General features: G+C 34.1%; 1 protein-coding gene across 3 annotated transcripts in view; it reads left to right on the top strand.

The window, feature by feature from the left end:
• Positions 1–23,864, top strand: part of VMP1 (vacuole membrane protein 1) — a 107,751-nt gene that overhangs the window by 35,664 nt on the left and 48,223 nt on the right. For all 3 annotated transcript variants that reach the window (XM_057714289.1, XM_057714287.1, XM_057714290.1), the window contains exons 6-7: positions 6,835–7,002; positions 15,290–15,421. In XM_057714289.1, the coding sequence (XP_057570272.1) occupies positions 6,835–7,002; positions 15,290–15,421 (300 nt within the window). The remainder of the gene's footprint in view (positions 1–6,834; positions 7,003–15,289; positions 15,422–23,864) is intronic.

Genomic DNA, 23,864 nt, shown 5'->3' with positions numbered 1-23,864 from the left:
ACTTACCTTGCCACATGGCACATTCTTTTCAGTGTTCTGAGACTTGTTTTATACCACAGCATATGGTCTATCTTGGTGACTGTTTCATGTGTACTTGAAAAGAATATGTATTTGGCTCTTTTGGGGTGTAGTGTTCCTCATTGTTCAAGTGTTGCACATCCAGTTTTCAGTCTACTTATTCTATCAACTAAAAAGAGAAGGGTGTTGAACTTTCAGCTCTAATTGTGGATTTGTTTATTTTTCCCTTTAGTTCTATTAGTTTTTGCTTTATGTATGTATTTTGAGATTTTGTTATTAAGTGCCTGTACATTTAGGATTATTCTGTCTTCCTGAAAATTAGCCCTTTTATCATTATGAAATGTCCTTATTCATCTCTAATAATATACCCTCTCCTGAAATCTACTTAATGTGGCATTAATATAGAATACTCTATCTTTTGTATGATTATTTTTACATGGTTTATCTTTTTTCATCCCTTTACTTTTACTTTTGGATCTGGATATTTAAAACGTACTCTTTACGGACAGCATGTACTGAGGTCTTGCTCTTTAATTCAGTCTGACACTCTGCCTTTTCATTTGTATGTTTGGCGCATTTGCGATTAATGTAGTTGTCAGTATGGTTCGATTTAAGTCTACTCTTGAAGTATTGGTCCTACCTATTTTTTTATTCTTTTCCTACCTTCTTTTGGATTGAGCATTTTTTTAGTATATATAATGTAACCACATTATAATATTATAGTCCATTTTCTTGCTCCCATACTTGATGCTATTGTTGTCATATATTTTACTTCTACATGTCATAGTTTTTGCTTTAAACAAGTAGTTATTTTTTTAAGAAATTTTAAAATGAGGGAAAATGGTGTTCTCTGTTTCCAGTGCTCTTCACTCCTTTGTGTACATTAAAGTTTCCATCTGGTATCACTTTTCTTCTATCTGGGAACTTCCTTTAACGTTTAGCTCCTGGAACAAATTCTTTTGGCTTTTGTTTGTCTGAAATGTTATTTCATTTTTATTTTTGAAATATATTTTCCCCGACTTCTAGATTCACAGTTTTTTTTTTTCCTTTCAGCATTTTAGAGAAGTAATTCCATTGTTTTTTGGTGTGTTTCTGATGAGAAGTCCTATCTGTATTTCCCTTTAGATGATTTGGTCATACCTTGGAAATGTTGTGGATTCGGTTCCAGACCACTGCAATAAAGCAAATATAGTGATAAAGCAAATCACATGAATTTTTTGGTTTCCCAGTGCATCTAAAAGTTATGTTTACAGTATAATGTAGTCTATTAAATGTCTAAAAAAATATATACATACCTTAATTAAAAAATAATGCTGTTGGAAAAATGGTGCCAGTAGACTCGCTTGATGCAGGATTGCCACAACCTTTAATTTGTATAAATCACAATATGTGCAAAGTGCAGTAAATCAAGGTATGCCCATAATGTGTTATTTTTATCCCCTCTGATTGCCTTTAAGATTTTCTTGATATTGCTGAATTATAGAATTTGATTATGATGTGATTATGATGATTTCCAGCAATTTGATTATGTGTTTTATTTTTTTATGTTGATCCTGATTGAAGTCTGTTGTATTTCTTAAATCTTGAGTTGATGGATTGATATTTTTCATCAAATCTTGAAAATATTTGGCCACCCCTTCCCCAGTGTGCATGCACACGCACACACACACTTTACCCCCTCTTTCTGGGATTCCAGTTACATGTATATTAGACTGTTTGGTATTATTCCACAGGTTACTGAGGTTCATTTTTTCCACAGCCTTTACTCCCTGTGTCCTTTAGTTCAGATACTTTCTATTGCCTTGTCTTCAAGTTCTCTAATATTTTCTTTTGTGGTATCTAATCTGTTGATTATCCAATAAATTTTTCTATTCATATATTTTCAGCTCTATAAGTTCCATTTTGTCATTTTTTATACTTTATATTTCTTCATTCATTGTGTTTATCTTTTCCTTTAAATCGGGGATCTGCTAATTATTTCTGTAGAGGGCCATATAATAAACGTTTTAGGCTTCATAGGCCATAGAGTCTCTGTCAGAGCTACTCATTTTTTTTTAAAGAAATGATCTTTTATTTAATTAATTGATTTATTTATTTATTGGCTGCATTGAGTCTTTGTTGCTGCACCCAGGCTTTCTCTAGTTGTGGTGCACAGGCTTCTCATTGTGGTGGCTTCTCTTGTTGCCCAGCACAGGCTCTAGGCGCATTGGCTTCAGTAGTTGTAGCACGCAGGCTCATTAGTTGTGGCTCACAGGCTGTAGAGCACAGGCTCAGTAGTTGTGCCGCACGGGCTTAGTTGCTCCGCAGCATGTGGGATCTTCCTGGGGCAGGGATCGAACCTGTGTCCCCTGCATTGGCAGGCGGATTCTTAACCACTGTACCATCAGAGAAGTTCCAGAGCTACTCAGTTTTGCCATTAAAGCACAGGATTAGCCAGAGATTATAAGTAAATGGATATACATGGCTGCATTCTTTGAAACTTTAATTATAAAACTGGTGGTGGGCTGAATTTGGCCGCTGGGCTGAAGTTTGCTAACTGTTGCTGTAAATCTTTGAACATATTTATATTCACTCTTTTTCAGTCCTTGTCTGCTAATTCCATAATCTCTGACATTTCTGAGGCTTTTTCTGTGGACTAATGTTTCTTCAGGTTATGGATCATATTTTCCAAACTGTTTCACATATCTAGTTATTTCTTATTGGATGCTGGAATGTGGTATTAAGTTGTTGAGTCTATGGATTTTGTTATCTTCTGTTACAGAGTGTCAATTTTTTGTTTTGGGGTGCAGTACCAGTGGATCAGCTTGATCTATTGAAGGCTTTTTTAAAAAAACCCTATTATGGTCTGTCTAGAATAGCTTTTACTCTAGGCACTTTCCAAGGTCTTCCCTGAATGCTGAGTCTTCTCCACTCTAGCTGGATGAAGTGTTTCCCAGCTCTATGTGAAGTCTAGGAATGTTTCAGCTTACAACCCCCCTATTAGTTGTTCTTTTCTCACTAATTGTACTTTGCCTGGCCTTATAGAATCTCATCATAGCATGCAATGCAGCTTTGTATGCCAGAATCTCAAGGGGACCCCCGTGCACAAATGTAGAGTCCTTTCTCTGCATAGCTTTCTCTTCACTAGTATTCTACCCCACAGATTTCAACCACTCAGCCTCCCTGAACTCACATTTTCTTCTCAGTGCAGCGAGACCACCATGCTTTGCTTCAGGTCTCCCTCTTTGGACTATGGATTTTGCTGCAGACGCAGGACGTATCTACAGGTAGAGAGCCAGAGTCATCACAGGGCTTCCTCATTTTGTTCCATGTATTTTGTTCAGTTTTCTAGTTGTTTAGCGTAGGAGTGAATGTCTGCTATACCAGTCACTTCATGATATGAAGCCAAAAGCCCTCGGCCACAGGTGAGGATCTGTAGCCTACACATATCAATATTTGCATACTCCCAAGAGAGCTGGAACCTCCTGCGCAGTATATCATGTTATTTTTATGTTTTATGGTAGATTTTTCCAGGTAGCCTTTGTACTTATACTGTAGCTGTTTGTCTTTATCCCTTATTGCTTCATTTAGTATGGTTTGAATGTGATTCTTTCATATTTGATATATTGTAGTAAGAATTGTAGGTTTTAGAAAATAGACTTAAAAGGTAATTTGAATATGTGTAACTTTTAAAATTCTCTTAATTAAAATGATTGTTTTTTAGCTTTTGTGTTTGGATTTTTCATGTAAACTAATATTTATTTCAGTCAAGTCTGTTATATTTTGGAAGCATTAACCTATAATGTTGAAAAGAACGTGTGAGGTTTCCTATCAGTTAGCATAGTTTAAACTAAAATGTCAAGGTACAGGTTACATGGGCTGTTGAGAATGAACAAAGGACCAGAAGCTGAGTTGTTCATTTTGTCTGGGTACCGCCACATCTGCCTCTAAGCCTGAGGAATCATGACTTGTTAATGTTGTTATGGAAAGTATATATCAGTTTAATTGTGTGAACCATCCTTTCTTTAAGGGAAATATTATCAGATTGCTGAAAATTTCCCTTTTTAGAATACTTAAAATTAAAACTATGAATAAGTCTCTTATCTTGTTGGATAACCTGTTTAATCTGTTGGGGTGCATATTTTTATTTCTGGAATAGAAATGTAGGTTTTTCCTTCTTATATATCCCAGAAATCTCATTATTTTAATGTCTAGGACAGTTCAGTTTTTGCTTACCAAGATTTCATTTCTAGAAGACAGTTGTGTAGGGATATCATGGGCAACCTCTTGAGTTTCTTTTGTTTTGCCTAGTAGTATCACATTTCTCTTCTGTGTTTTCAAGCAGTAAGAGTGGAAGTTACAGGTTTGTGTTTTTTTAATTGCATCTTATGCTTAGCTATAAGTATACAGTGAGAAAATTTTCACTAATTATTCAGTTACTCTGAATTCTGTAAACTCTAAACTTGGATTTGTGTGTATGTATGTGTAAGATAACAAAATATTTTTTTCTTTAACTGTGAAATCTCTTGTGCACCTAATATTCAAAGAAACAGTTGTAGATTTCATGGTTAATCACAGCTTTTCCAAAAAAAAAAACATTCCTTTTTTAGAGATTCTATAATTATTTTTTAAACATTACTATTTATTGATTTCTGTGAATTAAAACTCAAGAAAAAGAGGAACAGACTAAAAAATTCACATAGATTTTTTTTTTTCTTTTTTGGTCCAGAAGAAAACCTAATAGTTAATTTAGTCAATGCTAAGTGTAGGACTTCATTTTTTAGATTTTTATTTGAACACAAAATGCCACTGCATTTAGGGAGAAATGTAGCTTAGATTTATGAATATCTTTCTTTTTCATGTTAACATGAAGCAAAAAAATTTGTTTAATATCACCTTCTATTTTGATAGCAGTAGGAGTTCTTTAATGTTTTAATTTTCATCACTACATATTATGCACTTTGTGTTTGAATCACAGATTCTTCCACCATGTGGTTTAAAAAGACTTTCTTATATCCAGAGATCACTTACTATATGTGTATCTATATATACATACATATTTGTGTGTATGTATATAATTTTATTCTACAGATACAGTATTTTTTTTCCTTTAAGAACTTTTATTGAGATACAATTGACATACAATAAACTGCATATATTTAAAATGTACAATGATTTTTTTTTCTTATTAGTAATGTATATATGGCAATCCCAATCTCCCAATTCATCCCCCCCCAAGTATTTTTCTTTGTAACATCTAATCGCTAATACTTTTTGAGGGCTTACTATATGCCCAGCACTGTTCTAAGCCTAGTACTTTATATGTGTTAGAGTAACATGTTAAGAATATCCAACCTCTAGAGCTTACATTTCATGAGAACTTTGGAAATTAGCAATAGATTTTATTGACATCTTGATTATATTTGGGGTTTTTGAATTTTAGACCTAGATAAAACCATAAGATGAATCTAATTCTTTTGCTTTGCAAAAGAGTAGACTGAGGTCCAGAAAGGTTAAGTGACTTTTCTGAGTTCGCTTATTTTCTGACCCTTAATAGCCTAATCTATTTGAAACTCTGAAGAAGCTTGTTTAAAACATACAGGTTCCCATGTCCACTTGTTGAATCAGTTTATGCTTAGGGGACCCAGGAATTTATATTTTTAACAAAGTCCCTAGTTGATCCTTATGCAGACACCTCATCTTGGCATACATGTTCATTTGGGAACCATTGTGTTTAAACCTTTATCACATATATAAATATTAATTCATTTTAATCTATATGATTATTATTAATTTGTAGTATTTCAAAATAAAGGTACAAAGCATCACAAAAGCTTACACAGAAGAAAAACTCACTGATACTGGTTCCACAGTTTTACTTTTGTTTTAGAATCTCTGTGGGAAAAATAAGTGAGGTAGTTACTTCATCAGCTATTTTTTTTATTGAAGTATAGTTAATTTACAATGTGTTAGTTTCAAGTGTATAGCAAAGTGATTCAGTTATATATGTGTGTGCGTGCATGTGTGCATGTGTATACATATATATATATATATATATATATATATACACTTTTTCAGATTCTTTTCCATTATAGGTTATTGCAAGATACTGAGTATAATTCCCAGTACTATACAGTAGGTCCTTGTTTACCTATTTTACATATAGTAGTGTGTATGCGTTAATCCCAAACTTGTAATTTCCCACCTCCACCCCCACTGTCCCCTTTGGTAACCATAAGTTTGTTTTCTATGTCTGCATCAACTGTTTTTTTTTTAAGTAAGAACAAAAAATGGTATTCTCAAATTATGCCTAAAGGAGTAGGGGCACGAGAGGTTTTTTATCACAGGGGATAGCAGTCTTACAAATGAGATATATGCAGAAAGAAAGTAAGAATCAAGCCAGAAATCATATGGTTTCCAGGGTCTAGGGTGGGGGGAAGGAGACTGACTACAAAAGGGCACAAGGAACTTTTTGCAGTGATGGGAATGTTCAGTATCTACATCTTGATTGATTATGGTTATACAACTGAATATAGTTGTCAAAGCTTATTGAACTGCAGATCTAAAAAAATGGCTCTTACTATATGTAAATTATACCTCAGTAAATTTGAGATTGGTTTTTAAAAAAGCAAAGCATGAAGAGATTCTGGGAAGGATTATTTTTTCAAATTATGAATTGCGTCTTGAAATGTTGAGTTAGGTCAGTTCTTGTTCTTTAAAAGCTAACGTTTTTCTATTAATACATAGTGATTAAGGTACCATTAAAATGACATGTCTATTGATAATTCTTTTTCCTTTAATATTTCTCATCAGGGATTTCTCATATTTTTTTTGTAGGGTCCACATATAGCTTCAGTCACATTAGCTGCTTATGAATGCAATTCAGTTAATTTCCCCGAACCACCCTATCCTGATCAGATTATTTGTCCAGATGAAGAGGGCACTGAAGGAGCCATTTCTTTATGGAGCATCATCTCAAAAGTTAGGATTGAGGCCTGCATGTGGGTAAGATGTCCATTTTCATATTTGTCCAAAATTAGCATCACCATCTTGATTCTTTGTACCTCATTAAAATTGAATCCAAACATATACCAAGTCAGTAGATAATTAATTCATAAAGTTATCAGCTACCTAACTTCCACATGAAAGGAACCTTTAGAGCTTCTCCTACTCATGAATAACATTCAGAAGGAAGGCAGGAAACCATAGGTACCGCGAAGCACTGATGCCAAGTAGGCAATAGCAGCGAAAAGGAGTATAGATGATGCAGCTATACTACTTTGTAAAGCTGTACTATTGTTTATAAAACTTGATAAACACATAAAAAATGGTTATATATCAGTCCAACTGTAGGTAAGTATTATATGTCTCTCTCCTAGATTTAAATACTGTGTGTTTATTCTTAGAAGACTCATTTCATTTTCCAAGTTGTTGTAATACTAAAGAAAGATCAGACATTTCTTAATAAACTAAGCTTTACTGTATTGTAGGTATCAGATTATATGGTGACCTTACTTTTAGTAGTACCAATTATTCTTTTTATGGTTTGCTTAATATATTTTGGGAAATTTTGGACTACTTGGTTCAATGGTAGATATATTTTAACCTGCATATCCACACAAAGCATTTTTATATGCCTAAATTTATTCAAGTGTGTATCATTGAGGAATAGTTCATTTGCTAAAGACTTCCTATTACCATTTGAATTACTTTTTAATTTATCATTTGGAATTATTGTTATATTGTCCCTGTAACTTTTTTTCCCCTAACAGTTTCTTATAAAAAAATGTGGAACGCATCACTTAAAATTCTTAATTAAAATGAACACGAATACAATGCCCACAGAAGAGGCAGAGTTTTCAAACACATTCAAGCGATTATATCGTGTTTTAAAAGAATTCAAAGGGAAATGCCATATATTGAATTTTTTGAATATGAAAGACAGGAAAAATTGTCATATTTCCTGTTACTCTTTTATAAATACTGGAAACATATTCATTGTACTAGTTGCATATGTTTTATAAATTTCACCACATTTGTCTTTTGATGAAGAGCTATTAATAAAATAACTTGATACTCAGAACATGCTAGAAAGGGAGTATGTATATAGACTCAGTTTTCTGTTTTTCTTTTGTTCTTTCAGAAATGATTCATGTGGCTAGATTAACACTAATGCCAGTAAAGAAAATTTTTTATCCCAGCTGGCAGTGATAACTGCTTCTTCCAAATTCCCATAGTGCGTATTGTCTGAAGCGCTCATTTGGCCTGGCTTCATGCATGCCTCAAACTAGTTAAATTGGCTGATGTAGTGGCTTATTTCCCCAAATAAATTTTAATTTCCTCAAAAAAATTCAGACTGTACGTTAAATGTATTACCCTCACAGCAATCAGCATTTGGCTTTGCTCATAGTATAAGAATGTCAATACTGATAGAATGTTTGTCCGTTCTTTTATATTCCTTTCTTTGAAACTGTCTTTTGTTATGTAAAAAATGTAGCACATAAAGTTATGTTTAAATTGGTTCCTATTGTTTTCACCATTTACAAGGACAGTCCTTTCAACAAAGGGTGCTGGGAAAACTGAATATCCACATTCAGAAGTGAGAGGTTGGATCCTTACCTTACACCATATGTAAAACTTAACTCAAAATTCATCAGAGACCTAAACTTAAGAGTTAAAACTATAAGACACTTAGAAGAAAATACAGAAACAAGTCTGCGTGGTGATTTGGCAGTAGTTTCTTAAATATGACACCGAAAGCAGTGGCAACAAAAGAAAAAAAGTAGATAAATTGAACTTTGCTAAAATTAAAACCTCTTGTATGTCAAAGGACACACTATCAAGAGAGTGAAAAGACAGTCCACAAAAAGGGAGAAAATGTTTATGTCATTTATCAGTTAAGAGTTTAATATTCAGGATATTTAAAGAACTACACAACTCAACAACAAAAAGACAAACAACCCAATTAAAAATGGGCAAAGGACTTGAATAAACATTTCTGCAAGGAAGATATACAAATGGCCAATAAGTGCACAGAAAGATTCTCAACATCATTGGTCACTGGGGAAATGCAAATCCAAACCACGAGGAAATACCTCTTCACACATATTAGGGTGGCTGTTGTTTTTTTTGAAAAAGAAAAAATAACAAGTGTTGGTGAAGATGTGGAGAAATTGAAACCCTCATAGATTGCTGGTGGGAACATAAAGTGATTCAGCTGCTATGGAAAAGAGTTTGGTGGTTTCTCAAAAATGTAAACATAGAATTACTGTGTGGGACTTCCCTGGTGGCGCAGTGGTTAAGAATCATCCTGCCAGTGCAGGGGACACGGGTTCGATCCCTGGTCCGGGACGATCCCACATGCCCCAGAGCAACTAAGCCCCATGCACCACAACTACTGAGCCTGCGCTCTAGAGCTCGCGAGCCACGACTGCTGAGCCCATGTGCCACAGCTACTTGAAGCCTGCACGCCTAGAGCCCGTGCTCTGCAACAAGAGAAGCCGCTGCACTGAGAAGCCTGTGCACTGCAACAAAGAGTAGCCCCTGCTCACTGCAACTAGAGAAAGCCCGCACACAGCAATGAAGACCCAATGCAGCCAAAAAAAAAAAAGATCCCACAAGCCCATGCAGAGCACCGCCCCCCCAAATTACTCCAACACATGGCTTAAAATTTTTAGAAAAAGAAAGAAGGAAAAGAAAAGAAAAGAAAAGAAATTACTGTGTGACCCTCCTCTAATTCCATTGCTATGTAAATACCCAAAAGAACTGAAAACTGGACTCAAATTTAAGTACAGAAACTTGTAGTTCACCGTTCAGCAGCATTATTCGCATTATCGGAAAGCTGGAAACAATCCAAGTGTCTCTTAATAGATAAATGGATAAACAGAGTGCTATATACACAGAATATTATTCAGCCATAAAAAGGAATGAAGTTTTTATACATGCAACAATATAGATGAACCTTGAAAACATTATGGTAAATGAAATAAACCAGACATAGAAAGACAGATATTGTATGATTCCACTTATGTGAACTATCTAGACAATTCAGATTCGTAGAGACAAGAAGTAGATTTGAGGTTACCAGGGTTGTGGGGAATGAGAAATTAATGCTTAATGGTGACAGAGTTTCCATTCGGGTGAGGAAAAGTACTAGAAACATAATGATGATGGTTGCACAACATTATGGATACAATAATGTTACTAAGTTTTATATTTAAAAATGGTTAACTGGGATACACTCATAAAAAGTCAATACTGGGACTTCCCTGGTGGTCCAGCAGTTAAGACTCCACACTCCCAATGCAGGGGGCACAGGCTCAATCCTTGGTCAGGGAACTAGATCCCACATGCTGCAACTAAAGATTCCATATGCCACAACTAAAGATCCTGCACACTGTAACAAAGATTCCACAAACCATAACTAAAGACCCAGCACAGCCAAATAAATAAATAAATAAATAAATAAATAAATTTTTTAAATGTAAAAAAACTTCTCAACTTCTCTGCTGAAGTTGAGAAATGTTGTTTTAGAGTGTATTGGCCTTGATTCTTATATTTTACCCTTTCATAACATTGATCCCATTTGTGTTCACATACATTTTTTTTTCCAAGGGGATGTCTTGCTTCATTAAAAACTGACATGTTATTTAAAATTTTTTCCTAATTTGTACTTTGCAAATTAAAATATCTTTACAGACTTCACTATCATTATAAATATAGTACATTAAAATACATAGTACTTCCAATTATAAGATAAAGACCAGGGTCAGCCTCAGTTTCAACTTGCTCATATGTCTTTGGAGCCCATTAAAATGAATTGTTTGGTGTTACTGATTAGTAGGTTACCTTTTTTCAGTTTGTATCTTTTTGATCTTTCACAATTTGGCTATATCACTAGTGTAAGTCTACACAAATTTTTTTGTTTATAAATCCCAATAATAGTTTTTAGGCCTCCAAGCATTGGAGATTTAGAGTGAAACTTAACAGTCTCTACCCTCATGGAGCCTTACATTCTAGTGAGGGAAACAATTATGGAAAAATGGATACATAAGTATTGTCAAAAAATTATATGTATAAATGTTTAAACAAATTGCGATAAGTGCTATGAGGGAGAAATCTAGTGCATAACACAAAAAATTTTTCTAGTCTGTGATTCAGGGAAGATTTTCATGAAAAAGCAGTGTTTCAATGGATATCTAAGCATAATAAAGAGTGAAGTGAGAAGGCAGGATGGTGGCAGGGCAGAGGAGAGGAAGCATATGTGATGACTTTCAGATAGTTAACATCAGCTTTTAAACTCATTTATTTGTTAAGTTCATGGTTTTGTTTTGGGGGAGTTTTTTTTCCTATTGTGGTAAAATGTACATTTCATAGTTTACCATTTAACCATTTTTAAGTGCACGATTTACTGGAGTTAAGCACATTCACAGTGTTGTGTAAACATCACGAATATCTACTTCCAGAACTTTTTTGTCATCCCCAAACAGAAACTTTGTATGCATTAAACAATAACTCCTCATTCCCTCCTCTCCCCAGCCCCTGGTAACCTCTCTACTTTCTGCCCTATGGATTTGCCTAGTCTTGATATCCCATATAAATGGAATCATACAGTATTTTTCTGTCCATCTGTGTCTGGCTTATTTCACCTAGCATAATGTTTTCAACTTTCATCCATGTTGTAGCATGTATCAGAACTTCATTCCTTCTTGAAGTCATTTTAAAACTGATCTGAAGGGAAACTGGAAGCACATTTTCTCTTTTTTTGTTTGTAAAACAATCTGATTACTTTACTAGAATTGGTATAATTGTTTTTTAAACATTGCTGTAAAAGCCCTGAATTTCTCAGTGGTTCCAAGTTACCCTCCAAGCTTTGGCTATTAATCTCTGTTTCACATTTGCAGCTGAAATATTTAATAGAAAATGATTTTGTTTTTAAAGATTATTAACACACTGATAATACCAAACTACCATAATTTCTGAGTAGTCAGCATGTATAAACTTTTCTGCTCCCCAGATTTTTACCGTTAAACTTAAAATTTCTAACGTAGAGAAGCACGATGCTGGTGCTTTTCTTGTGAATCTACTTGACAAAACTTTTTGAAAGCACAAAAATTCAGGATTTTTCTCCTCCCCAAAATCTTTTCGTAAAATTGATACTCCAGGAAGATATTGTGTTTCTCTACTGGTTTTGCATATTTTGTGCATATTAAACTCTTCTCCAATTCAGGAAGCAGAGACTTCAGGGTAATAAGTTGATAGGCAGTGGGACAGTTTTTAGAAGAGCTTTCTGAATTATTGCTTGACTAAATACCACTTGTCTTTCTTTTGCAATAAGGAAGCCAGTCATTTCTTCCCCTTAATTAAACTTGGGCTGACAGTTTTTAGTGTTCTTTTAGTTTTGTTTTTTTTTAATGTTGATTTTGCAAGAATTATAAAATGGTTTTGTAAGAATCGTGAAATTATGGGACTTCGGTATCTAATTTGAGATAACTGACTAAATAAACTTCTGTGTCTAGAATATAATGTGTCTTGAGGGGACCTGTCTGGATGACTATATTTCTTTTTTATTCATATGCGTAAAAAATACAATACTGGCTCATGATCACCATTCTTACTCCTTGCTAATATGGGAAAACATGAACAGAATTAAACAAAAATAAAGCAATGACTATGGTCAGCTAAGTATAAGACAGTATATAGCTCTTCATTTCATTTCAATCCATTATTACTTCCTTTTTAACTTTCAGGAAACTTGTCATGAGTTTGAATCATATGATTGCTTTCGGAACTATTGAAAATTTGACTTAACAGGTTTTAAGAGAAGTTCATATTTTGAATAAAATGTTGCAATTAACTTTTCTTCCTATTTTCTGTCATGAAAAAAAAAAAATTTAATGCAGGGAGTTTTATAACTAATTCAATATATTATCACCCAACTTCCACTAATATTAACTCCTGGATAATACTGTTTTATCTAGACCCCTCCTCACTCTGCTCACAATTATCTTGAAGCACATCCCAGGTAACATACTATATTTAATCTGTAAATATATCAACCGTAGGACTTAAAAAAACATTGTCACAGCTAAGAGAATTTAGGAATAGTCTCTTCAAATCAGTTACCCAATTAGTGTTCAAATTTTTCTGATTACATTTGTTTTTCTTTTCAAATGTATTTGTTCATGAAACTGGATTGTTTGTCAAGTATAGTTTTCCATGGTCTGAATTTTACTGATTGTATTCCAGTTGGTGTAATTTAAATATGTTTCTGTTTCCTGTGAATTGATAGCTGGGTTGAGAGGCTTGAAAAAAAAATCTTTTTTACAAGAATACACTTTATAGTTTTATATATTCTGTCACCAAGTACAGTAATGTCTGGTTGTCTTTCTGTTTGTGATATTAGCACCATTATTATATAATAATAGTCCATTATTTTACTAGGGTTTAGAAAATGGGAGCATTCCAGTTGCATTATTTTTTTCTTTAGTTATTCTTTGAAAATAATTAGTTGGTTCTCTAACTTCCTCCAGAAGAGTAGATTAACTTTTCTTGTTTAGCAAAATATGATTTGTGTTTTCTTCCTTTGTCCTTCTATATATATGTCTCTCTCTCTCTTCTCTCTGTTGTTTAACTAAATATGGTCTTATTCCTTTGGCACTTAAGTATGTTCTTCTCATAACTCTAGGTTCACATGTGGATAATGCAGTTACACTTGGAGGTGTTGATTTCACACACTGGAGTGTAACACTGATTGCAAAATGTTTGAATTTGGTAATATTCCTTGGGGATCCTTGTCAAGGCATAGGACAGAACAAACCGGCCTAAAGTTGCTTCTGAAAACTACCAAAGCTTTTTCATTCACTGTGACTCAGGGCAGAGAAGGATGGCTCAAAGTTAAGAATTCTCCTGGAGACCATAGGCATTATTATCCTGTATTTAAGCCCATATGTCCAAACCAAGTTCCTGATTTTTTTACCTTTGTTTTCATCCTTATGTCCTAAGTTGATTAAAAAAAAAAAATTCTCTTCAAAAACAAGAATCCACAAAGTGACTGAAACATGAGTCACTCGATGTCCTGAGGAAATCAACATTTTTCCTGTGGTGAAAATTTATCCATCCTAATGTTGAGATTTCAAGGGGCTTCCTGACCACAGTTTGTTAAAAGCTTTAACTCTGCACAAAAAAAGTTGTATTGGGATTAAAGAAACATCCTAAATATCAGAAGATTTCCTAGAAACTATATATCTAACAGCTATACTAGTGAGTGCTCATTAGCAAATCATTGGAATATTTGAAAAGGCGAGGGGAAGACAAAAATAGCAATGTATGTGTACATGTATATTTATATATAAAATCTAAAAAAATAAAATAAGCGAGTGATTATAACAAAACAGAAACAGAATTTCAGATATAAAGAACAAACTGGTGGTTACCAGTGGGGAGAGAAGAGGAGGGAGCAGGGAGCAAGATAGCCGTAGGGGATTAAGAGGTATAAACTGTATGTAAAATAAATAAGCTACAAGGAAAATAGGCCAATACTTTATAATAACTTTAAATAGAGAATAACCTATAAAAATTTTGAATCAGTGTTTTACACCTGAAACTAATGTTGTATTATAAATCAACTTGATTATTGATTAATAATCAATATTCTATTATAAATACTTCAGTAAAAAAGGAACTTATTTCAAAAGTCTAGAAAACTGTATGCTGTTTCTTTTTTTAAAAAATTCTTATTGGAGTATAGTTGCTTTACAATATTGTGTTAGTTTCTACTGTACAGCATAGCAAATCAGCTATACATATACATATATCCCCTCTTTTTTGGATTTCCTTCGCATTTAGGTCACCACAGAGCATTGAGTAGAGTTCCCTGTACTCTACAGTAGGTTCTCATTAGTTACCTATTTTATACATAGTATCAATAGTGTATATATGTCAATCCCAATCTCCCAATTCATCCCACCCCCACTGCTATTTCTAACATTAGTAAAATGAAAAGAGATGTAAAAAATAAGAACAGAGCATATAAGTAGAGATGGTAGAGAACTAACATTAATTCAGTGTCTGCAGTGTAACAGGGATTGTCTAAAGAGTTTTATGTATGTTATCTGGCCTGACATTGCATAGGTCAGCATTGGGGTCAGGATTCAAACTCATGTCCTCCTGATTATATAGTATACAGGCATCTTAACATGCTTTTGGTGATATTGAAAAATAAAGATTTCATCTGCTTAGTATTACTGTGTTGAGAAAATCTGATGTAAATATTTTGTTTTTTTTTGCATAGGGTATCGGCACAGCAATTGGAGAGCTGCCTCCATATTTCATGGCCAGGGCAGCTCGCCTCTCAGGTGCTGAACCGGATGATGAGGAGTATCAGGAATTTGAAGAGATGCTGGAACATGCAGAGACTGCACAAGTAAGATCAGTGGGGGAAAAAATAGAATAATTACCCTTAAAGAGGTTATGATTAAGATAAATTAAAAATAGTTACTCTGAAGAAGACTGCCAATGTAAAAACAAAATAATACATGGCTTAGTATAAAATATTTTAAAAAGCTGAAATATTAAAAACGATTATAATCTTGATCTTAGAACAGAGAAATACAGAAAGAGTCAACAAGACAACTCAAACTAAACCAGGGTAAATTCACGTAGCCCGTGAGGTTAAGGAGCTGAAACATAATTTGTCCATTATGTGTTTATAAGTATTACCATACAGACCACTGAATAAATAATGGGGATAAATAGGTGGACCAGGCTGTGAGTCCAAAATGGTAGAACTTCCTAATTAATTTTTTGAAAATAACACCAAAATAGTTTACCATGTTTACAGGAAACTTAACTCCCAGTTAAGAAGGGACAGTTAAGATAAACTTATCCTTTGTTGTTGGGTGGAAAGGCCGAAGCCTTTACACCTGAGCACAAACTATATGTCAACCTGTATCTTAGTGTTACAAAATAGGTGTTGTTTCTTTGTAGGAAAATTTCTACAAATATTATTACCTGATTGAGTTTCCATCTTAGGGATGATAGAAGAAATCAACATAGACAAAAATAAAAAAGAATTTAAAAGAGAGATTTTTCATGTTTATATATAAAATATATCTCACTCCCCAGATTTGATCATTAACCTATGAAATACTTTTAAAATTGTCTTATTGTGCATCTGTAAGTGTGTGTGTCCATATAAGTACACATAGACTTTCTTGATCAATGAGTTCATAGTTTTCTTCTCAGTGGAATCTGAAACCCCAAACTCACTACCGTAGAGAGGGAGAAAAAATTTTTTTTAATGACAGATCGCCTTTTTTTTTTTTCTTTTTTTTAATGTATCTATTTATTGATTTATTGGCTGCATTGGGTCTTTGTTGCTGCACACAGGCTTTCTCTAGTTGCGGCGAGCAGGGAGCTACTCTTTGTTGCAGTGCGCAGGCTTCCCTCGTGGAACACAGGCTCCAGGTGCGTGGGCTTCAGTAGTTGTGGCACGTGGGCTCAATAGTTGTGCCTCGCAGGCTCTAGAGTACAGGCTCAGTAGTTGTGGCGTACAGGCTTAGTTACTCCACGGCATGTCGGATCTTCCCGGCCCAGGGCTCGAACCTGTATCCCCTGCATTGACAGGCGGATTCTTAACCACTTCACCACCAGGAAAGTCCCCAGGTGACCTTTTTTTAAAAAAAAGGATTATTAAATGGAAATCGACTAAGGATAGTTATAGTTTTTAATTAAAAACAAAACTTTCAAATACAAATGTAGAATATCCAAATATAAAACAAAGCAATCAAAGAGGTATGGCCATCTCTCTGCAAGGAAGGAGGCAAATTTTCCTTGTATCTTCTTTGTTTTAACCAAATATTGTGCCTTTCTTCCTCATCGTAATGTTTATATTAATGCTAATAATTATTACTAATAATTACTAATAATACTTTTTAATTATTTTCAGTGCTTTTTAAAATCCACTGTCTGATTTGGCCCTAGTGTTAACTGAGGTAGTATAGAAAAGTACCATTTTTCTAATTTTATAGAAAACTGCAGATCTAGAAATTGTTACCTCCCTAATTTTACATGCTTAGAAGTGGAGCTGAAACCAGAACTCAGAATGGCAGCCTCACTGGTAAATTCCATTTACTGAGAATGGCAGCTTTAAATTTTCATGCTATGGTTGGATGCCAAACAGATATAAGTATTGTTCTCTCTTAAGCTAACTAAAGCCAGCTAAATGTATTGTGATTATTTTCCTTAAAAGTTTTTTTTTTTGAAATTAATATTTTTTCATTTGCGTAGTTTCTTCAGTCTCTTCTCTTCTTTCTACCACCTCTGTAAAACACTTATCAAGATCACTTTCCACTTGGTAACACACTTAAATTAATATCATCTCTGTTTTTTTTCTTGGCGTCCTCGCTCTGGATTCTCACATGCTCCCACTCCAGTCTGTATTTGATGTTTTCTTGGCCCTCTGCTGCATTGCTTGTCTCTTGATTTGGATCCCTTATCTTCCTCTTTCTTGATTTACTCCCTTATTTTAGTTGAACATATTTTGCAGTACCTTTCAGAGAAAGGATAACTAGGAGGAAAATTCTTAAAATGCTGTATTCTTCATTCACAATCAGTTGAATGAATATAGGATTCTAAGTTGAAATCATTTTTTAACTTAGAATTTGGAAAGCATTTCTCAATCATCCTCAGGCTTCTGGTACTGATAGTGATATACCTAATGCCATGCTGAGCCCTCTTTATAGGTAGTCTTTTTGGTTATTTTGGTTTTTTCTCCAGAAGCTTTTAGATTCATTATCTGAGATACGGGTCTTTTTTTCAATTTATTCTGCTAGGCACTCAGGAAAATTATCAACCTAGTATCCACTAGTTTTAGGAAGCATTCTTGTATTTATTCTGTGTCAGTTTACCCTCTTTAGTCTCTACTCTTGCTTCTGGAGTTATCATTATTTTGATATTGGGACTCCAACACCCATCATTTTAATTTTTTTTATCATTTTCCTCCTAATACTTATCTCATTTTACTTTGTATGCAGTTTCCTCAGTTTTATCTTCTATAATCTAATATTAAAACGTTTTCACACTGTCAGATATTTATTTTCAAAAAGCAATTTGTATTATACGTCCCCCCAAAATGGCTTATCTTTTTGAAGGTATTTAGTTTCTTCAAGTTTTCAACACTCCAGGCACTTTTACCCCCCTTTGCCTGTCCTGTTTCCTGTTGGAAGCTTCCCTCGAAGCCTGGTGATCCTTATTTTTCTATTTATGCATAAGAATAAGGCACATAAAAGCTGATTGGAAGCTATGTGTGTGGAGGCAAGGTATAGGGGTGGCATGCCACCTGGTTTATTGGAACCTCTGGATATCAATTTTTATGCATCTTTCCTTTGGGATAGTTCAGCTTCTCTAGTGATGAATCTTCCAATTTCTTGCCCAGGGAATATAAACCTTGCCGCTGACATTCTAAAACTAAACTTTGGAAGGTGGATTAGAGATCTTCATTTACTGAGTAGACTTTCACTTAACTTACTTTGGGGTAAGTCTGTGGATGCCTGCAGAAACATATCCTGGCCCAGAACCTTTGGTTTCCTTTGTCTAGAAACTATACTTGATGTCTTCTTTGGGACTAGGGGAGGAAGGTGTCTGGCTGTGCTAAGTACTTCTTATACAGTCTCCTTGTTTTCAGCCCTACCCCAGTTTCTTCTGCAGTTCTGCTGATGATCGGTTGTGGAGTTCTGTATTACAAATCACTCTGCTTGTCTTCCATATCTTCCACTGCAGGCTCTCTGGTATAATCTTTTCTTCCCATCTGCCCCTGTCTTCATTTATTAATACTCGTTTCATCAAAGACAGAGTTCAATGTTTCTATTTGGGGTTATTATTAAGATAAAGGGTGTTCCAGTTATCTATTGCCGAGTAATAAACCACCCCAGTATTTAGTGGTTTGAAACAGGAATAGGTTATATTGCTCACAGCTGTGCAGTTGGGTAAATTGGAATCTCTGCTTCCAAGATGATTTACTTATATAACTGACCAGTTGATTCTGGCTGTTGGTTTGGAGTTCAGTTGGACTGTTGGTTTGGGACCTCAAGTTACTCTTCATGGGGCTTCTTGGGTTTCCTCACATCATGGCATCTGAGTTCTAACAAGTGTTCTGAAAGAACCTTGCTGGAAGATGCAGGGCTTCTTGTGACATAACCTCAGAAAGTCCAGTCACTTTGCCACATTCTGTTGGTGAAGTAGGTTACTAAAGCCAACCCAGATTCAGAGAGGGGAATTAGACATCTCTCTCAATGAGAGGAGTAAGCAAATAATTTGCAGCTATCTTTAATCTACAGCAGGGGCAAAGGTCTTATTTGGTCATCTTGAAGCAGAAAACTTTACAAACTAGAATTTCTCTGGGAGGAAGAATGAAATGGTAATTGATCTTGAAATCATATAATGTGAGAAATTGTTGAAAAGAATTTAGACGTGTTTCCTTGAAAGGGGGAAATGATGAGCTTGTCAGATATTCAAAAGTTGTCTCTCCTGTGGCAAGAGGTTATATTCATGCTGAGAAACTATAGAGGTAAGCTTTGTCTTAGGATTAGCCAGTGAAAGTTTTCTGAGGCTCATGTTGGCTCTGTATTTTAAAAAAAAAAAAAATTCCTATGTTTTAATTGTGTACAAATGGAATTGATATTTCAAAAAAGAATGAGCTCCTTGTCTCCCTCTATGTGATACCTTTCATGGATCCATGCATAGCAACTCCCTGCATTGAGTAGAACATTAGCTGGATGACTCATTTCATTCTCCACAATTTTTTGATTGTTGGATTATAAGTAATACATTCTGTACATTTGTTACCATCTAAAAGCTCAAATTCCGAAAATTCAGGTCTTCTAGAAGTTGATGAAGTAAATCATGCTTCATCTTACACATATAATTTGAGCTCTTGAAGGCTTCTCAAAGACTGTAAATCTTTATCTACCATTAGGGTAATAATCTTTTCCATCATCCCTTAATGGCTGTGATTCTTTTAGTTACTTTTTGAGTGGCTCTTCTCTAATTCTACTTTGTGTGTCTGTTTTGGGTTGTGCACAGTACTTTTTTTTTTTTAATCTATTTTGGTTGCACTGGGTGTCAGTTGCAGCACATGGGATCTAGTTCCCTGGCCAGGGTTCGAACCCAGGCCCCCTGCATGGGGAGTTCAGAGTCTTACCCACTGGACCACCAGGGAAGTCCTGTGCACAGTACTTCTGATGGTCATGAGGTTTGACTGTTTTCATCCTATAAAACCAAAAATTACCATCACTATTTTAGGATAAACTGTATATTTCTTATTCTCTAATTTCATATTTGCTTATATTAAAAAATCAAGTAAGCAAAATGCACACTCTGTTTCATGTTCTTTAGTCAGAAATTATATACTCTTTATGAACATTTTATTTAAAATTTTTACCGCAAATTATAATTATATGTACTGTTAATTGTTTACATAAACTAGAAAATAATAAGTAAAATAATAAAAGAGTAACTCATTCCTGACAATTTTGTCATCTTCCCTATTAATTTCCTTTCTAAGGTCGATAAAAATCTATGTATAAATAGGTATTTGAATGAAGTGCCTCAGTACAGCCATGAAGCAGAAGATATTTTACCTGATTTGAATAGGAAACACACTCAGGAACACTCAGCCAGTGAATCTCAGAGCCAACACCCAGCCCAGCTTTCTGACTTTGAGATTAGTGCTTTGCTTACTGTGAGCCAACATAGCAACATTTTCATCCAGGTTGATGCAAGAAAAAATGAAGAACTGATTTAAAAAATTTTTTCTTTCTGCTAATTTGATTTGATTTTTCTTTTCTTTCTTTATTGCCTTTTATGCCTTTTTCAGCAGTATCCATCAGTTTTGTGGCTTATTATAGATTTCACTGTATGTAGGTATATTTATCCCTACATACATTTCCCCAGGTTTAGACAAGGGGTTATGAGGTTTTCAACTTTTGTTCATTTATTTTGCAAGTGGAAGAATAGTTGGGGAGGGGGCTGTTGCCAGTTTTCCACATTTTAAATTAGCTGAGAGAATACTAATATTTTAACTCATTAGTCAAGGAAGAGTTTTGCAAAATAAATTTGTCACATATAAGGTTTTTGTTTTTGTTTGTTCTTGTTTAACACTGTGTAGATTACTGTATCCAAGTAAAATACCTCAGCTGTTTTGATACACTTTTGTAGTGCATCCTTGTGTTTCTTTTTCATTTTCACTATAAGAATACATTTACAACAATTTTGTCATTTTATTTCTAAATCAGTGATGTTGCAAACATTTTTCATGTTTTTAGTAACAAATTTGTCTGAGGCTCTTTGCTTCTGTTATTTTTTCCAGATTTGCTTATTTTCAAATTATGTTAGTGCTTATAGATTGAAACATTTCAGAAATATTAAAAGTAAAAAGTGAAAGCCCACACATACCTTAGATTCCTTTTTCACATATATATCCTAGACATTTGATACTGATTTTCAAATTATGTTCTTATTACAAAGTGATTACATACAGCTCACTGTAGAAAATTGGTATTTGTATACTTAAAAACAAATCCCTTCATTCTTTTTCTCTGTAAATATTTGTGAGTGAATCATATTCTATTTATTGTTTTGTGACTTGTTTTGAATTTAAAAACATATTGTGAGCACTTTTCATTATCAGATATTTTCACATCTTTGTTTTTTTTCTTTTAACAATTTTCTTTCTGACTACAAAGTGTGTTTATTGTATAAAATGTTGAAACTACAGAAAAACAAAAAAAGAAAAAAAAACCCTTTCATCTAACTGGTTTGTTTACCTATTTTTTTATATTTAGTGTATTTTTCATTTTCTTATTGATTGCCATTTTTAAGGAGATTCCTTTTGTCATATGCTGCCAGTAATTTTTCCATATTGTTTATTGTGTGTTTTACTATGTTTTGCTTTTTGGATAAAGAAGTTCACATTTTTGTCTTTATTCCAATAACTTAGATGTTTCCTTTTGGAGTTATGCCTAAAATCATCTTCCTGAACCCTTACAATTGTGTAGTAGATATTATGCTGCATTTACTTTTAGTATTTTTATGGTTTTATTCTTTTACCTTTAAATCTTTTATCTGTTAAAATGTTTTTACCTATCATATAATGTAGCAATCTAGTTTCTCTTTTTCAGGTCATTACATATTTGTGTATTGTTCTGTTTTCCCAGTGATTTCAACATGTTAGTTTTATTGTTATAAATTGGATGTTGTATTTTTGTAAACAGTTATTAATGGTATGTAAAAGGTACTAGATTTTTATTTGGTAATTTATAAGTTTCCTGACATCTTTTTAGTTATAGCTTATCTATTGTGATTTAAAAGTTTTTATAGTAATCATTTTCATAAAGATCCAAAAGTTTATCTGACTTTGGTGCTGGAATTTCCTCCATAGATATGGGTATTTTGTAAAACCCCCAATTTGACAAGAGCAGTAAAATATTAAAAAGTTGGATCAACTATAGCTAAAACAGCAAATTAAGTAAAATGAAATGAGGTGGGAAATATGTTTTTTATTCTTGAAGGTAAAGCCCTTTGGTAGAATAAGTTTATCAGCAGGAAGAGTGAAAAAAACCTTGGCTCTCATGGCTTTACCATATGCTCTCCAACTAGGTTAAAGGGTGTATATGCTTTTACTAGGAAATTTAACAATTTTAAAGCTAAGTATTTACTTCAATCCAGTCTTGACTGATGGTTGGATTTTATTCTATAAGTATTTTGGGGAGAAAAACAGATTATTAATGCATTTATTTGAATTCTGATTCTTTATGGTACCTACTTTATTTTTGTGACAACAGCATTGAGATTAGGCAGTATTTTTCCACTAAGCTGACTTCCTTTTGCTCTTGGCTTTCTATCATGTTTTTACTAGATGTCTGTGGGAGGTAGACATGAATGAATGTAGCTTCCTATGACCTTGAACAATTCTAGCATCATTTATAATAAAGTTAGGTCTAGAGAGCTGTTATGTGCTTTGTGGACTCCTTCATGCAAGGTTTAATTATTCTCTTTGTGATCTTTTTCTCCTTTGTTCCTGATTTCTGTTAATGATATCACCATGCTCATAATCACTTGGAGTGTCAAAATCTGAGTCGTCTGACTCTTTCATCACCTCCCATATCCAGTCATTCTTCAAGGCCTGTTGATTCTACCTCCACAGTATCTTCAAATTCATCCTCTCTTTTCCCTTCCCACTGCTGGTTCATTCCTTTATCACCTCTCCCCTGAACATTTATAGTGACTTCCTAATAGGTCTCCTCTTGACTAGCCATTTTTTCCCCATTCTATTTCTGCATAAAGCAACAAAAACAATTTTCTGAAAAATACCTCTGGTCATGGAACTTTGCTGCTCAAAAATCTTCCCAGTTCCTGGAAATTGTCTCTTGCTGTATCTTTCTTGTGTCACTTATCACTTTCTACCTTCTTTTAGAACTATTTGTGGGCTTTTCTCATCTTACCCAGGATTTTGTAAGCTCCTTGAGAGGGGGCCACAAAAATGTATGTATTTTTGGCATCGCCTGCATGGTCTTGCACATAGTACTCATGCAGTAGATATTTTGAATGAACCAAGAAATATCAGTTAAGAGAGAAAACGTACCATTATCTGTGTTCACTTAATATTCAATCTGTTTTATTAACATCACAAATGAGATGTTTTATTTGTCACCCTTACAAGGGTGATTTTTAAACAGATTTTTTGGACTGGTGGCTCATATCCATCAGCTTGTTCAGCTTTAGCACCTGTCTTCTCCCCAGTAGCTTTTCCAGAACTACTACCTTCACCATGAAACATGAGTTTTCCCAGTTCAAACTTGGGAAAAAAT

Source organism: Hippopotamus amphibius, chromosome 17 (assembly GCF_030028045.1).
Source record: "Hippopotamus amphibius kiboko isolate mHipAmp2 chromosome 17, mHipAmp2.hap2, whole genome shotgun sequence".
Classification (NCBI taxonomy): Eukaryota; Metazoa; Chordata; class Mammalia; order Artiodactyla; family Hippopotamidae; genus Hippopotamus; species Hippopotamus amphibius.
This window is presented reverse-complemented; position numbering and strand designations above follow the sequence as displayed.